Source organism: Elephas maximus, chromosome 5 (genome assembly GCF_024166365.1).
Source record: "Elephas maximus indicus isolate mEleMax1 chromosome 5, mEleMax1 primary haplotype, whole genome shotgun sequence".
NCBI classification, from domain to species: domain Eukaryota; kingdom Metazoa; phylum Chordata; class Mammalia; order Proboscidea; family Elephantidae; genus Elephas; species Elephas maximus.
Window position 1 is genome coordinate 80,398,643 of NC_064823.1, and position 16,620 is coordinate 80,415,262.

Genomic DNA, 16,620 nt, shown 5'->3' on the forward strand with positions numbered 1-16,620 from the left:
ATCTCAACTGTATTAGAGACAATTTGTTTGCGGTGAGAAAGCTAAACACAAAGCTGAGTGAGAGAAATACAGAGAAAGAAATCAGACAAAGGCAGAAAAGACTGATGAGGAAAAGCAAGAGGGAGAGAGGAAAGCTTTATAAGAAGTCCTAATCACAAGAGGCTCTTAGGTGCTGAGACTCCATCACCTATGCATGACTTCCTGGTACATTCAGGAGGACTTTGCAAGGGGCTGTCCCCTCTTGTGCAGGAGGGCTCTGTCCCTTTGGAATTCCCTTTCCCAAGCTGACTGGGGAATATGGACCCTAACATTACCCTCTAGGAACAAGCTCTTCTGCCACTTTCTAGAAATATTTTGATGGCCTTTACATCCCTGCTTCCAAGATGGCACTTTTAATGGTGGGTTCAAAGAACTTGAATGAAGGTCTTCATCCTCTAACCCACAGGGATAGCCTTCCTGTCAAGATGAATGCATTTTGGATGTGCTAAAGCTCTTATCAATGGCCACTTCTACCACCTCATTTTCTACCACGCTCCTTCTTGATCACTGCACTGTAGTGCCTCCTTACTGTAACTCAAGCACACGAAATATACTCCCATCTCAGAGTCTCAGGGCCTTTGTACCACCTGGAACACTCTTCACCTGGCTCACTCCTTTCCTTTATTCAAGTCTCTGCTTCAGAGAGGGCTTCCTGGAACTCACTATCTAAGTAACACCTCATCTTTCCTTACTCCTTATCTCTTACTCTACTTTATTTTCTTCATAGCACTTACCACTGCTTGATATTACATCATATCCCTCTGGTTATATGAAAGAGGCTTCAATTGTATCTTTAATGTTTATTAGTAAAATATAAATAAGACCTGAAGCAAATATAACCAAATGGTAATTCTGTGATAGATACGTGTATGCTTGTAATATTATGCTATTGTTACTTAGTGTTTAAAAGCATTTTTTAATACTTAAAACAGTAAAGAGCACAAAACAGGTGTAATACAATATTTCTCTAAGTGTACTCCAGAACATTAATTCCTTCAAATGATCAAATATGTTTGGGAAATACTGGGCTAAATAAATTAAAGTTTTATTTACTGCAGACTTCTGAGTCTTTAGTATTGTTCATGTGACAACCTAAAATAAGTTTTCTAAACTTATTTGACCCTAGAAACTTTTTTCCAAGGATCATCTAATGGATCGTTATTCCACAGAACACACTTTGGGAAACACACAACTGTTATAGGGTGGGGTCTTTTTATGTCTTGTTCACCACTATATCCCCAATACCTAGAAGTTGTCTGGCCTACAGTGAGTACTCAATATGTATTCGTTGAATGAATGAATCAATGAATAAGTACTGGTACTCTAGTATTTCATACTGTTACTTCAAACTCTTGTCCGAGGGCTGGACCACATGACTTTCAAGTTCTCTTCTTAAATATTTTAATAGTTTGGGACCACTGTCTGAGATTACTGTAGGAAGCAAAAAGATAGTGAAAAGGGTCTGATGGAAAGCAGCTGAAATAAAATTTCAGAGGAATTCCGAATCCAGCCCAGCTCGCAGACAGTTAGAATCACACACCTCCAGTGTTTCTGCACTTGTCTCTCCTGACCTCTTTGCTCCTGCCCTTCTGCTATCCTCCAGTTACCTCATTCTCCTGCTTCTTAATAAGAAACAGATTCATAAATTTAGAACTGAGATTGGTTTCTGGAACTAAACTAAGGCTGGCAGAGGGATGCCAACAATTGATTTGGCACACCAGACCACTAGATGCCACCGTGCTCCTCAGAAACACACCTGGAGTGCCCCTCCATCTGCAGCTGCCAAAATCAGACCCTAGGAGCAAAATCAGACATGAGCCTGACTCATGGTGGGGCGAAGCCCTCTGACAGAGCTGCAAGCTGAGGCATGGGCTGGATGGGTAACGGGATAATTTGTGCTGGGAAGAAGATACACACTTCTGTAGCATTTGGGGTAACAGGAACTTTCCTTTTTCCCTTTGCACCCCACACAGTGCTTTTGTGCTGATTTTTGTCAAGAGGAGCTCTTTTGAAGCTGGAATTACAGGGGCAGAGGTAGGGGGCACAGTGTAAGGGCAGATCCATCTGCTTAAATGCTTGTGGAGTTTAGATGTGGAGGAGGAAATAGGAGGTGAAGGTGGTCTTCAGTATATTTATTTCTGGAGCCAACTCCACCATTGCCCTGAGGCCTCCTGGAGCTCACCATAGTTACCGTAAGCAGTTATTCTAAGCACCAATTGCAGTAGTCTTATTTCTGCCTGAGGGTGGCCTTTTTTTTTTTTTTTTTTTTTTTTTGACAGCATGGCTTCAGATTTAGGGCCTCTTAAGAAGGTTTTAGCCACCATCTGTCAGTTTGTTGTACTGTGGTGGCTTGCATGTTGCTGTGATGCTGGAAGCTATGCCACCGGTATTTCAAACACCAGCAGGGCTTCCTAAGACAGAATAGGAAGAAAGACCTGCTGATTTTACTTCTAAAAATTTGCCAATGAAAACTCTATGGATTGCAACAGAACACCGTCCACCTTGCTTGCTTTGGACGTATCATCAGGAAGAATCAATTGCTGGAGTAGGACCTCGCATTTGGTGACATAGAGAGCCAGTGAGGGCAAGGGAAAACATGGATGCGATGGATGGGCACAATAGCTGCAATGATAGACTTGAACATGCCAGTGATCATGAGGGTGACAGAACTCGGCAACATTTCATTCTGTTGTAATAAGGCTGACATGAGTTGGAGTCAGCTCGATAATATCCATCCATCCATCCATCCACCCACCCACCCACCCACCCACCCACCCACCCACCCATCCATCCATCCATCCATCCATCCATCCATCCATCCATCCATCCATCCATCCATCCATCCATCCATCCATCCATCCAAAAACAAAACCAAACTGTTGCCACCGAGTTGATTCCAACTCATAGGGACCCTACAGGACACAGCAGAACTGCCCCCATAGGGTTTCCAGGGAGCAGCTGGTAGATTTGAACTGCCAACCTGCTGGTTAGCAGCAGAGCTCTTAACCACTGTGCCACCAGGGCTAGGAGGCACCAAAGGACCCACTCACTGTTCAGAGGTACTCTGTTGTTACAAACTTGCATTTTATAAGTGTGTGGTGGTTTATGCCATTAACCTTGAAGCTCTTTACCAGGTTTCACTGTGCCTCTGCTAAGTCTTCAGCCTGATAGTTATAATTACCTGTCATTTACTGAATGGTTACTACCTACCAGGAACTGCTTGGTTTTACATACATTATCTTATTTAACCCTCGCAACAATCCAATGAGACGTGTATTATTAATTTCATTTTACAGATGAGGAAATCAAGGCCAAATGATTTGCTCAAGTTCACACTGTAGGTGGTGGAGTTGAGATTTAAACCTATGTCTGAATTAAAAGCCCAAGGCCTTACTACTAAGCTGTCCTTCCTTCCAATTGTTAGGCTCTTTACAACCCATATAACTGTTACCTTCTAAAAGCCCCCAACAGCTCCATACCCATAAAGCAAAAGCACTGTGCCTGAGTGTGGGGGAGGGGCACTGCTAAACTACATACCCTCTGAGAACAGGTGGTCAGATGTGAGAGTAAGTTCTTGCAGGGTCATTGGGAGGGGCAAGAGAGAGAAGTGTTTGTAGGAAGGAGGGTAACAGGGAAATCATCTCTTCTGTGGTCTGAAGCCTACCCTAATGTGCTGGGAGAGGTTCATCCTCTTCAATTCTGTGAACCATTGTCCATCAGTGAGGGGTCTCAGGTTTGGTCCTTAACTTGATCAAACATGACTGAGTGAGTTCTAAACCAAAAACCAAACCCGTTGCGAGTCAATTCCGACTCATAGCAGCCCTAAAGGACAGAGTAGAACTGCCCCATAGAGTTTCCAAGGAGCACCTGGTGGACTCGAACTGCCGACCTTTTGGTTAGCAGCTGTAGCTCTTAACCACTATGGCACCAGGGTTTCCGAGTGAGTTCTGGCCTTGCCAAATGCGTTGCCACCACGTGTTAGCTAAGTAATTCTTTCAGAAGCCCCCCTCCACACATATCAGCATTTGCATCCTCTTTGGTATGTGGTGGCTTGAAGCAACCTGCATTCTCTTGAACTCTCCCACCTCCTTGCCATTAAAGGGGCAGGTGGGGGAGCCTGGCTCCCTGGGATAAAAGAATGGATTCCAGGCTTTGTGGATTCCAAGTCTGAAGTCAGTCTAAGGGAGTCCTGACTTGGCTCTCTCTTTAATATATCTCGTGGAGGGTGGGAGGGTGGGATGTCAGTTTTGGGCCTCTTGGACTTCCTAAGTGGATTTTTATGAAAAAGGGGCTGTTTGGATATAATGAGGCTTAGAGTAGGATACTAACTAAATTCTTTCTTGAACCACACACTCTCCCACTAAGAAAACAACTTTCAGCCTTCAGAAATCCCCTGCTGAACTCCTTGGCTAAGGGCTGTCAGGGAGTAATTAAAGGCTTGGACCATGAACTCCATTCAGTTCTCCATAGAGCCAGGCCTTCCTGCTGCTCAAGTCTTGTTTGCATATTCATTCTGGGGAGGTGGTTGGCTGTGAAGGAAGTGACAGTGGTGATGAATGTAGCTATTCCTTAGTCCGAAGTCTGTCCTGAGTCTGGTGCCATGTCTGTGTCCTCTCCTCACACATGCTTATGCTCTTTATTGTAACCACTGTGTCTTGCTAGGGACCTGTGCTGCCAGACAGAAGAACTCTCTGGGAAGATGACATTACTAAAACTGCCAAACAGAGGACAGCAGGGTTTGGTGGCCAGCACCTTAGCATCAAGAGAACTCTAACCTGGGCCAATGAGTTGCTTTGTGTAATTGAGCCTTGCCTGCCAAGTCCTTGACTCAGTTGGGAAGTAATGTTTCCCAGCAGTAGAGTCTCTGGTTGAAAAGGGCAGAGTCCCTATCTCTGTGATAAAAACAACTTGGTCATTCCTGATATATGCTACAACATGACAAACCCTGAAAACATTATGCTCAATGAAGTAAATCTGTCACAAAAGGATAAACACTGTATGATCCCACTTACATGAAGTATCTAGAATAGGCAAGTGTATAGAGACCAAAGTTTATTAGCGGATACCAGGGGCAGGAGGGAAGGAGGGGGAAAGAAGGAACACTGAGCTTCTCTTACGGGTAATGGGAAAATGTGGGAACGGATAAGGGTGACACTTGAACAACGTGATGAACATAATTAATGTCACTGCATTGCACGTGAGAAGACTGCTGAAATCTCAGATGTTCTGCTACATACATATTTACTACAATTAAAAAATAATGACTTGATTATTACTTTTTTAATCTCATTTTGATTGATTTTTTCCAATGGAGTTCAATGGGGCTGCTGGAAGAAAAGTTTAAAGCAGGGTAAACCATAGCCCAAGGACCAAATCTGATCTACTATCTCTTTTTGTAAATAAAGTTTTATGGGAACACAGGCATGCTCATATGGTTACGTACCATCTACGGCTGTTTTCCTGCTACAACAGCAGAGCTTAATAGTTGTATTAGAAACTATATGACTCATAAAGGCTATTTACTATCTGGCCCTTTACAGGAAAGTTTGCCAATCCCTGGCTTAGATTGCTGACTTTTAAATCTTTCTTCTTTTTTTAATTTAAGCATTTAATGCTATAAATTTCTCTCTAAGCACTGCTTTGGCTATATCCCACCCCCCCCCCCTTTTTTTTTAATTGAGATGTATTTCAATACCATTAAAACTCACCACTTAAAAGTATACAATCCAGTGATTTTTTAAAGTATGGATGGACCCCACAAATATCTTAAATAACCAGCCAGGGCTCAAAATAATTCTGGCCTCCCGTCATGCTGGATATGAAGATGACTTGTACACGTTAGGAGCTTTAAGAGGATGAGGAAGATAGCAGGGTAGAGAGATTTAAAAAATCATTTAAGAAACTATTACAAAAGAAAACATTCTCAAAACAGAGAAGATAGCGTTTTTTCTGGGAACACGATACTTGAAAGAAACCAACTCCCCAGTCTCATCTGGAACCACTTACCTGGAATGGTAGCTTTGGTGCCAAGGAGTGCCAATCGTGCCCTGGGATATTTGCATCATGCTGGCATCGAGTTGGTTCTCCCCTAATTTGGTTGAATGCCAAGAGTGAGGTCGGCCTGCAGGTTCACTGCGCCTGGGGAGACACAGGAGAGGAAATCCCCTGACGTTAGCAGCATTCACAGCTACCTCTCTTCAATGATGTGATTTATGGATCTGGAAGCAGAAACCAGTGTATCCTCAGAGATTGAAAAGCAATCAAGTAAATGCTGGAGAGTAGGTTTTATTGGATTTCTGTCTTACTAACCGTCGTTTTTCTCTGCTTTGTTAATATTTTTATTTTACCTTTTATCTTGAAATAATTTCAAACTTACATAAAAAATGTTGCAAAATTAATAGAGAATTCCCATGTAACCTTCACCTAAAAAAAAGCCCCGTTGCCATCAAGTCAATTCTGACTCATAGCAACCCTACAGGACAGGCAGAACTGCCCCATAGGGTTTCCAAGGGACAGGTGGTGAATTCAAACTGCTGACCTTTTGGTTAGCAATTGAGCTCTTAACCACTGTGCAATCAGGACTCCAACCTTCCCCTAGATTTCCTAAATGTCAACATTTTATACTTTATTAATTTAAAGCATAGGAAGTTGCTTTGATCTTTCTTCGCCTCTGTTAATCCATATGTAAAAATGGGAGCAATGATCCCTTCCCACCTCTGAAGGGACTTCGTGTAGATACATGGTAAAAAGTTTTCAGGGGATTTTGAAATCCTCTGTTATACCCTGATGCTGAATAAATGATAATATTATTTTAATTTCTTGGTAAAAGAGGCATAAAAATTAGCAGCTACCTCAGTGTTAACACTGTTCTAAGCTACACAGTCTAGAAAACAGGACGCTTTCCCAAAATAGTTTTCTCATTTTGCAAGTCAAGACTTCAACTTTAAACATCCTGCCCTTACAACACAAAGAATTGACAAAGGCAAAGGGAAAGAGTGAGTGTGCCTGCAGACTGCAATACTGAAGACAAATCTGGTAGAAGGATCACACTACTACAGAAGGTCACAGACAGGGGACAGTTGCTGTGCTTTATTTCTGGCAAAAGAGTGAGGTGAACTATGAGGCATTTCATGCTGGAAATTCTTGAACTGTTAAGATTATAGGGGAATTTTTCTGCAGTTTGGAAGCACTTTTGTGGGATCCAGGAATCCGTGTTGGTATGGTGAAGATAAATGCCGTTAAGTTATTCCAACTCATTGTACTTTGTTCTGTGGCTAAACATACGCTTATCCCTTCTCTATGAAGAAATAAATTAGCTTTTGTACTATAGATGAAAAACCATCCCTCTAATGTCAATAAGGAGTCCTAGTGGCACAGTGGCTAAGCATTCAGCTGCTAACCAAAAGGTTGGGAGTTCGAATCCACAAGCCACTCCTTGGAAACCCTGTGGGGCAGTTCTACTCTGTCTTATGGGGTTGCTAAGAGTTGGAATTGACTCGATGGCAACAGGTTTTGGTTTGGAATGTCAATAAAATTTTCAGAGTGTTAGTATAGCAGAGTAATACTAGACCAGGTGTCAGGAGACCTGGGTTCTTGCCCTGACTGTTATTGGCTTGATGTATGACCCTGTGTAAGTCATTTCTCCTCCTAAAGCTTTCGTCTGCTCATTTAAGATATGAAGAAAAAAACCAAAATACCAAACCAGTTACAATCGAGTCAATTCTGGCTCACAGCCACCCTATGGAACAGAGTAGGATGGCTCCATAGGGTTTCCAAGGAGCGGCTGGTGGATTCAAATTGCTGACCTTTCGGTTAGCAGCTGAGCTCTTAGCCACTGCTCCACCAAGGCTCCAAGAAATGAAGAGATTAATAAAAAAGGCTGGATTAACTTCATTTTAACCTGAAATAACTTTAAACAATGCATAGGAGAGACACTGAATGGCTTCCAAAGACAGAGGATGATTTCCAACAAATACATAGATTTCGACTAAATCGACTCGGTGGCAGTGGGTTTGGGTTTTTTTTTTTGGAAGAGAGGTGATGTTGATAGGAAAATGGTCTTGTGTGAAGCAAGGAGAAGTAAGTACATGCAGATTTTTAGAAGTCAGACAATAAATACTTATTGAAGGGACCTACAGGCCAGCAAACTAATGCCTAGGTTGCTAGATAGGTCGGAGAAAGTGAGTAACATTAAGATCTCTTTTGGTAAAACGCTGGGGATAAAGAGAAGGTGGAATATGGCCAAGGATGTCAGCTCTGAGGTCAGACAAACCTGAGTTCTAATCCTGATACCACTGGTATTTAAGTTTTGGGATTTTAGGTTAGCTTGTTTCTGAATCACCTGAGTTCCCTTATCTGTAAAGGACAAGTTACGACAGAGCCTGTTCATAGGGCTTTTGGGAGATTAAAAATGACATGGTGTAGCCGGTACATAGTAAGAATTCAATAAATGTTTATTATTATTGTCATTTATTTATTATTAATAAATTGCTAAAGAGTAGAGTGGCTAGGGAGACAAGCCCATTAGAGGTATCTAAAAGGAAGGACAGAAAAGGAGAGAAAGATGCTAGATGCTGAGTGAATGCCAGGAGAGGGAAAGGGACAGGAATTATTGATGATGAGGAGTCACCCAGCTCTGAGCTCCTCAGGTATTGAGAGTCAATAATTATGGAGAAGCTGGTCTGAAACTTACTGTGGTCATAGTCCAGGAGGGCCCTGGCCAGGCTGGTGGGGCAGGGCAGTGGCTGTGACCTGAAGTCAGAGGATAAGCACAGGGCTAAGGAGGAATAGATCTCACCCACCTGGAAACGAAGAACTAAAGGAAGTAATAGCACAGCCTTGGGCTTGAGAGAGGAAGTAGACATAATATCAAGAGATCAACAACAGAAGCTAATATATATTTCAACCTTTTAAATTTACAAAGCACATTCATATAGATTATTTTCTTTACCACTGATGACCCAGCTCCAAGTCTCATGATTACAGCCCATGAATAGTACTACAGCTTGCTTGGTTCTTTGCCCCTATGGCTCTCTAACCCTCATAACAGGTCCCATATGCCCGCCCCAAGTTGAATCAACTCTTTTCTCAGAAGAAATTAGAGGGTCTTAGGTTAAGGGTTTAGCATCTTAACAGACACTCTTGCTGCTGGGTGCACTCTGACCTCAGATACCCAGCTCCCCAGAAAGTAAGTTACTGCCTCTTTAACCAGTTCCACAAAGCTAGGCTACCCGCCTTGAACATCAGTTCTTCGCTGTCTTATATTCCTGCTTTATCACCTGCTTCCCTCCACTGATTCGAAGTTCTTCCTAGGAATCACTGGAGGAAGCGGACTGCAGGTCTAACTACCTCCATGAACTGCTGCCTCCTTTGCCATGAGACCAGAAGAACTGGATGCCACCCAGCTACAGTTACTAAATATTTTGATCAAGGATTTAATAGCTGGATCCTGATCAAAAGGGGGAAAATGTGGAACAGAATTTGAAATTCTTATGGAATCCAGTTTCCTGTACACATTGATATTGGAAGAATCCCTGAATCTATTGCCCTGAATAATCTTTAAACCTTGAGCCAAAACTATCCCCTGAAATCATTTGGGTATTTTAAAGAACTATCTATAGGAGATCAAACTGACAACAGTAACTCTAAAGCATAGGTGAAAAGTTCAGGGGGCAGTGAGTTAATGGTTGTGAAATAATTTGGGAACAGATGGCAAGAATGGTCATACAATGTGAAGAATGTAACCAATGCTACTGAATTATACATGAAGGAATTGTTGAATGGGTGTATGTTTTGCTTCATTCAACTGTGTGGATCATAACAAATTATGCACAACATTGCAAAGAATGGAAATTCCAGAACACTTAATTGTGTATTTTTTCACCAAAAAGAGAAAAAAAAAATTCTTCCTAGGATCCCAAGCCCCAAATCTCATAGCTGGTTAAGTCCCAGAGTCACAGTTCAAATCCAGTTACATATGACTTCAGCTACTTAATAAACGTTACTGGTTCATCAAACACTGAAAGACCAGACCTTAATGGAAAAACAAAGTCTCTTTTGCAAGAAGCACCCGGAGACATTTCATATACATATCATTATGGACCCAAAATACATACGGAGAAAGAACTGTACATCTCCCTGCCCCCGCATTTTGCTACAGAGTAAGGGGATTTGGTATGACCTTTTCTCAATAGTAGGATGTTAGCCCTGAGTCTAGGCATTAGCTCTGAGGAGCTGATGGATGCCAGTGAAGAGTGAACTTAGCCCAGCACCACTGGAAAGCTGAGGATGGCTTTTTAGGAGCTTCATCCCCCAATGGTATTTGACCATACCTAGCTAAAGACTAGTGCTGAGACGCTTTTCCTGCTTGAGAGAAACGGACCAAGCCAAACCAGTTGCCTTTGCACCGATTCCAACTCACTGTGAACCCAAGTTGCAAAGCAGAACTGTATTCTATAGGGTTTTCACAGCTGTGACCTTTCAGAAGCAGATCACCGACCTTTCTTATGAGGTGCCTCTGGTGTGTTCAAACCACCAACCTTTTGGTTAGTAGCCAAGCATTTAAGTGGTTGTGCCACCCAGGGACTGGGAAATGGACAGGCCCTCATAAATTTCATAGACTCTATAAAAAGAGGTTCCTCTTTCTGTCCTGGAGATAAGGTGTGAGATGATATTTAACAATAACTTCAGGGGCTCCAGAGAAGTCCTCTAGTCTGAAATCCCAAAGGACATAGGAGGTTCCCTGAAGTATAATATAGCTACAGGACTTATATCAGTTGGCACACCTCCACATGAATGATCAGACACCTTGTTGAAAATTCTGAATCAGACTTTGAAGTATAAAAGGAGGCTGTGCACAGAACACTTGACGGCACTGGGTTGGGTGCACAGAACAATGAATCAAAAGAAAAAAGCGTTGTTTCATCCAAGTTAAGTAAAGAAAATTCCTCTTTGTGCTTCGAAAACAATTGCAAGACTTCATTTTAAATGTAAGCTTATCCAGACTTCTCTTTGGTTTCCTTCCTATTCATTCACGGGACATTTATAAAGACTTTTTACATGCCGGCCACTATGCTCGCACTGAGAATACAAAGAGGAATGAGATACGATCACTAGCCCCAAATAATTCACAGTATAGTAGAAGAGACAGTCAAGTAAACTGCTAAAATACGTGATGGGTTCCACAATAGAGATCTGTACGAGGGGAACACAGAGGAGGGAGTCACTAACACCACCGGGGTAAATCAGAAAGACTTCACTTTTAACTAAATCATGAAAACTTCCTCCAGAGGGAAGGGGATGGGAAATGGAAAGACAAGCAGGGAGAGGAATAGCATGACAAAAAAATGAGCAAGAACATGGTACGACCAACTCCAAGTTGCTGGAGATGATGAGTATAGGGAAAAGCAGTTAGATGAAAGTCAAGAGGTAGCAGGGGCCACATCTCAAAAGGCCTCATGGTGTGCAACGCTAAAGAGTTTGGACAGTATTCTGTGAAACTGGAAGCCACCAAAGAACCTTAGCCAGGGAGTGCTACGTCCCTGAATTTCAGGAAGATACTGCCAATAGCAGCCAGGAGAATAGATTTGAGACAAGATTGGAGGCTCTTGTATTGGCCAGTATAAGAGATGAGGGGGGCCTGGCACTAAGGCAGTATGGCAGGGAAGTTGAAAAGATGACAGATCTTAGAGCCACTGAGGAGGCACAATCCCCAGGATTAGGGACCACTTGGATGTAGCTGGTAAAGAAGAGAGAAGAGTCAAGGAGGAAGGATGGCCTTCGCATTTCCAGCTTGAACTAGAATGGTAGTATTCTTAACTTGTACTAAGAACTATTAGATGGAGTTAAGGGCCAGGGGGGTGGAGGGGTGGGTAAGGAAATAGAGTAGGAAATTAATGGCTCATTCTGGAGCATTGCAAATGTCAGGTGCCTGTGGGATTTTCAGAGGAAGTATACGTGGGCAGGAGCGCCCGGAGGACTGAAGTGTGGGCTGGGGATAGAAATGTGGGAGTCAGAAAACACATGACCTTTGAGAGAAGGTGAGCTGCTCTGGGAGAATACACAGGGAGACAAAGTCTTAATTAAGGAAGGGTCTCTGAGAGCTATCACAATTTAAGAGAGGAGGACTCTGGGAAAAGCCCAAGGAGCTTCCAGAGAAGCAGGAGAAAAACTAGGAGAGTATGGTAGTTTCACAAAATCTTAAGGAGGTGAAGAAATAGGAAGAAACTTCCAACCATTCCAACAGACAGGTTATTCTGATGACACTAGATACATGTCCACTGGATTTGGTAACTAGTAAGTCCGTGCAACGGAATGATAGGGTAGAAGCTGACAATGGTGGGGTAAGAGGTGGATGGGAGATAAAATGGGGACATTAAGGACAGATAATTCTTTCAAAAACTTGACTCTAAAAAGGAGAAAGAGGGTAGTAGTTAGTAGGCTAGAAGGGACTAGGGAGTAAAAAAGTCTTGTTCTTACTGCTTTTGTTTTAAACAATGAGAAGTTTGGTCAAGTTTACATGAAGACAGTAAGCTTAGGTACACACACAGATCAAGATACAGGGAAAGAGGATGACAGTCCTTAAGTTCATGCTGCCCAACTCATAGCAACCCTATGCACAACAGAACGAAACACTGCCGGTCCTGCGCCATCCTCACAATCATTGTTATGCTTGAGCCCACTGTTACAGCCAATGTATCAATCTATCTTGTTGAGGGTTTTCCTCTTTTTCACTGACCCTCTACTTTACCAAGCATGTTGTCCTTCTCCAGGGACTGATCCCTCCTGATAAGTGTCCAAAGTATGTGGGACGTAGTCTGGCTATCCTTGCTTCTAAAGAGCATTCTGGCTGTACTTCTTCCAAGACAGATTTGTTTGTTCTTTTGGCAGTCCACGGTATATTCAATACTCTTCACCAACACCACAATTCAAAGGTGTCAATTTTTCTTCGATCTTCCTTATTTATAGTCCAGCTTTCACATGCATATGAGGTGACTGAAAACAAAATGGCTTGGGTCAGGTGCACCTTAGTCTTCAAGGTGATATCTTTGCTTTTCAACTTTAAAGAGGTCTTTTGCAGATCTGCCTAAAGAAATGCAAAATTTACGAGGAAGTCAATTCCTCGTAGGATTCCACAGCTTAGGTAGAAGGTATAATTTAGGAAGGAATAAAAGTAATTCCACTGAGATGAGAAGAAAGGAGGTAAAATGTCAATGAGAAGCGTGGGTGGGATGAAAATTGAACAACTCCCAAAGTCCTCTATTTTCATTACGAAGCCTGCAAGAGGAGGAGGTAAAAGTGAGGTTGATGTAGTGAGTTGAGGGCTCAAGGGAAGTGGTAAATGAGGACTGTTGCTGTTACCTGCCACGGAGCCGGCCCTTGACTCGTGGTGACCTCAGGAACAACAAAACAAAATGCCACCCAGTCCTGTGCCATCCCCATGGTTGGTTGGGGATCATGTGTGACCACTGTGATCCACAGAGTTTTCACTGGCTGATTTTCAAAAGTAGATGGCCAGGCCTTTCTTCCCAGTCCACCTTAGTCTGGAAGCTCCTCTGAAACCTGTTCAGCATTATAGCAACATGTAAGCCTCCACTGAAGGAAGAGTGGTGGCTGCACATGAGGTGCACTGGCAGGTAACTGAACCTGGTCTCCTGAATGAAAGGAGAGAATTCTACCACTAACCACCACTCTCCCCACGTTCAGAGTGTATTAAGTATAATATTAACAATTTCCTATTATTACCTTTTCTAGGATCTTGTGGAGAATCACTCTCAAGATGAAGGGCTTTTATCTGTCATTGCAGATGGATGGTGGCTGCTCATGAAGCATGCTGGCCAGAACCAAACCCAGATCTCACACACGAAAGGCAAGAATTCTACTACTGAATCACAAAGGATATTTAAGAGAATTAATGGCTAGGATATGGTCTCTGCCCTCAAGAAGCTTACATTCTGGGGTTACAAAATGAAAAATAAGTATATTTGAAAGTAAGCCCAAGACTTGCAGTACCAGGATAGGAAACCCAACTTGGGGAGCTTTTGCATTGGAGATTGGAGAGACAACTAATTCCTTGCCTTGTTTGGGGTATCAGGTGTCATCATAGGTCTACTAGTTTAAGAACAACAGAGTGATTTTGAAACAAACAAACAAATTAAAAGGCCTTATAAAAAAAAGACCAACTTTCTTTTGGGCACAGAACATACGTTGGGAGAAGCCTTCAAAGGTTAACTCTCTATTTTTGTGAGATTCTTCCATGCTGTATGTATAGGGATTAAGTGATGAAAAGAGGGAAAAAATAAGAAAGATGACCAAAAATAACCCACTAATTCTCATATCGCACTGGGAGTGTAAATCCATACAAGGTGAATGAAGAACAGTTTGGCAACATCTAGAAAAATCAAAAAATAATAATAATAACTATCTATCAGAAGATTGTAAAACAATCTAAATGTCCCTCAGTAGCAGACTAGTTAAGTCAGCTGTAGTACATCCAAATAATGGAACACTATGTGGCTACTGTGGAGCCCTGGTAGTGTAGTGGTTAAGAGTTTGGCTGTGGTTAAGAGTCTGGCAGTTCAAATCCACCAGCCACTCTTTGGAAACCCTATGGGGCAGTTCTACTGTCCTAAAGGGTCAGCAGTTCAAACCCGCCAGGAGCTCCTTGGAAACTCTACGGGGCAGTTCTACTCTGTCCTATAGGGTCGCTATGAGTCGGAATCGACTCGACGGCACTGGATTTGGTGTTTTTTTATAGAGTCGCTATGAGTCAGAATCGACTCATAGGCAATGGTTTGGTGGTGCGACAATTAAGAGCTAGGTGCTGACCAAAAGGTTGGCAGTTCAAACCCAACCAGTGGCTCTCTAAGAAAAAACCTGGCAATTTGCTTCCTTAAAAATTACAGCCAAGAAAACCCTATGAGGCAGTCCTAGTCTGTCACATGGGGCCGCTACGAGTCAGAATCGACTCAACGGGGTCCAACTACGACAACGTGTGGTTGTTAATAAGAATGGGCAGCTTTATACATATTGATGCGGAAATATCTCTAAAATATACTAAGTGACAATAATAGGATGCATAACTGTGTACAATATGTGACGGTGTGTGGGGGAAAACATAATCACATGTATGTTTATTAATGTTAAGAATATTCTGGAGGAAACTAGAAACAGGGACTACTTCTGGGGTGGAGAACTTATTTTTCACTATATTTCCTTTTGTAACTTTTTAATTTTGTACTATGTACATGTATTACCTATTTTTAAAATTATTTCTAAAATAGCTCCTCATTTTGAAAAATATATCTCACTGTATTTTAAAATAACCAAAGTCAAACAGCTGTTTATTGACCTTTTCAATGATGCAAATAATTTAAGAAGCATTCCTGAAGAGCACAGCCTGCTTTTGCATTATGGGATCACTTTGATCTTTAAGAAGATAAGGAAATATTTTCCTAAAGCACATTACATCATATCAATAAGAGTCAGAAGGTGATTTAAAGCTGAGCTAACTAAGTTTTGTGCGTGGGTGTAATTCAAACAAAGCCCTTTTGTTGCATTCTTAACCACAAACAAGGAAGCTTAGCTGTGTGGGATGAGTAGGCCGATGAAACTGGAACTAGCAAGTGACACAATGTCCTTCTGAGATGATTTGCCCTAACACAAATGCAGGAATGCAAAGCATGTTTCTGAGAAAATCTATAATAAGCAATTCAGGTATTTCAAGCAATATTTGCTGATCATCTACTATGTGCCTTCAACCTTACTAAACTATCGTTGGAGCTAGGGGAGATGAGAGATGGACTGGAGTTAATAATCTTGTTGGGGAGGCTTAGATGCAAGGTAAAGTAATAAACAGAAGTAGAGTATTATTCATTTCCTCCAGGGGAAAAAATATATATATAAAACCACAAAAACCAAACCCACCGCCGTCAAGTCGATTCTGACTCACAGCGACCCTATAGGACAGAGTAGAGCTGCCTGATAGAGTTTCCAAGGAGCGCCTGGTAGATTCGAACTACCAACCTCTTGTTTAGCAGCTGTAGCACTTAACCGCTACACCACCAGGGTTTCCATATATATGTATATGTACGTGTGTGTGTGTATATATATACACACACACATATACATATTTGAGTACCTAATGATGCCAAGCACCATTCCAGGCACTGATATAAATTTTCTCATCAACCTTTATACTACCTTTATGATGTTGTTGTTGGTTGCCACTGAGTTGATTCCGACTCACGGTGACCCCATGTGTTACCGAGCAGAACTGCTCCATAGGGTTTTCTTGGCTATAATCTTTTTTTTTTTTTTTTTTTAACAATTTTGTTGCTGAGAATATACACAGTAGAACATACGTTGATTTAACAGTTTCTACACGTACAATTCAGTAACATTGATTACATTCTTTGAGTTGTGCAACAATTCTCACCCTTCTTTTCTGAGTTGTTCCTCCCCATTAACATAAATTCACTCCCCCTTAAGTTTCCTATCTTTTGAGTTGCTTTGTTGTGAATCTGATCCCATATAGAAGATCTTAGAAGAGCATAATGCTCAAGGCAGAGATTCTTTACTCCT

The 16,620-nt window shown here is 42.0% G+C and overlaps 1 protein-coding gene across 4 annotated transcripts in view; it reads right to left on the bottom strand.

Annotated features, from left to right (window-relative positions):
• SHROOM3 (shroom family member 3) overlaps nucleotides 1-16,620 on the bottom strand; it is a 210,921-nt gene that overhangs the window by 36,830 nt on the left and 157,471 nt on the right. For all 4 annotated transcript variants that reach the window (XM_049885950.1, XM_049885949.1, XM_049885951.1 and 1 more), the window contains one exon: nucleotides 6,046-6,177. In XM_049885950.1, coding sequence (XP_049741907.1) covers nucleotides 6,046-6,177 — 132 coding nt within the window. The remainder of the gene's footprint in view (nucleotides 1-6,045; nucleotides 6,178-16,620) is intronic.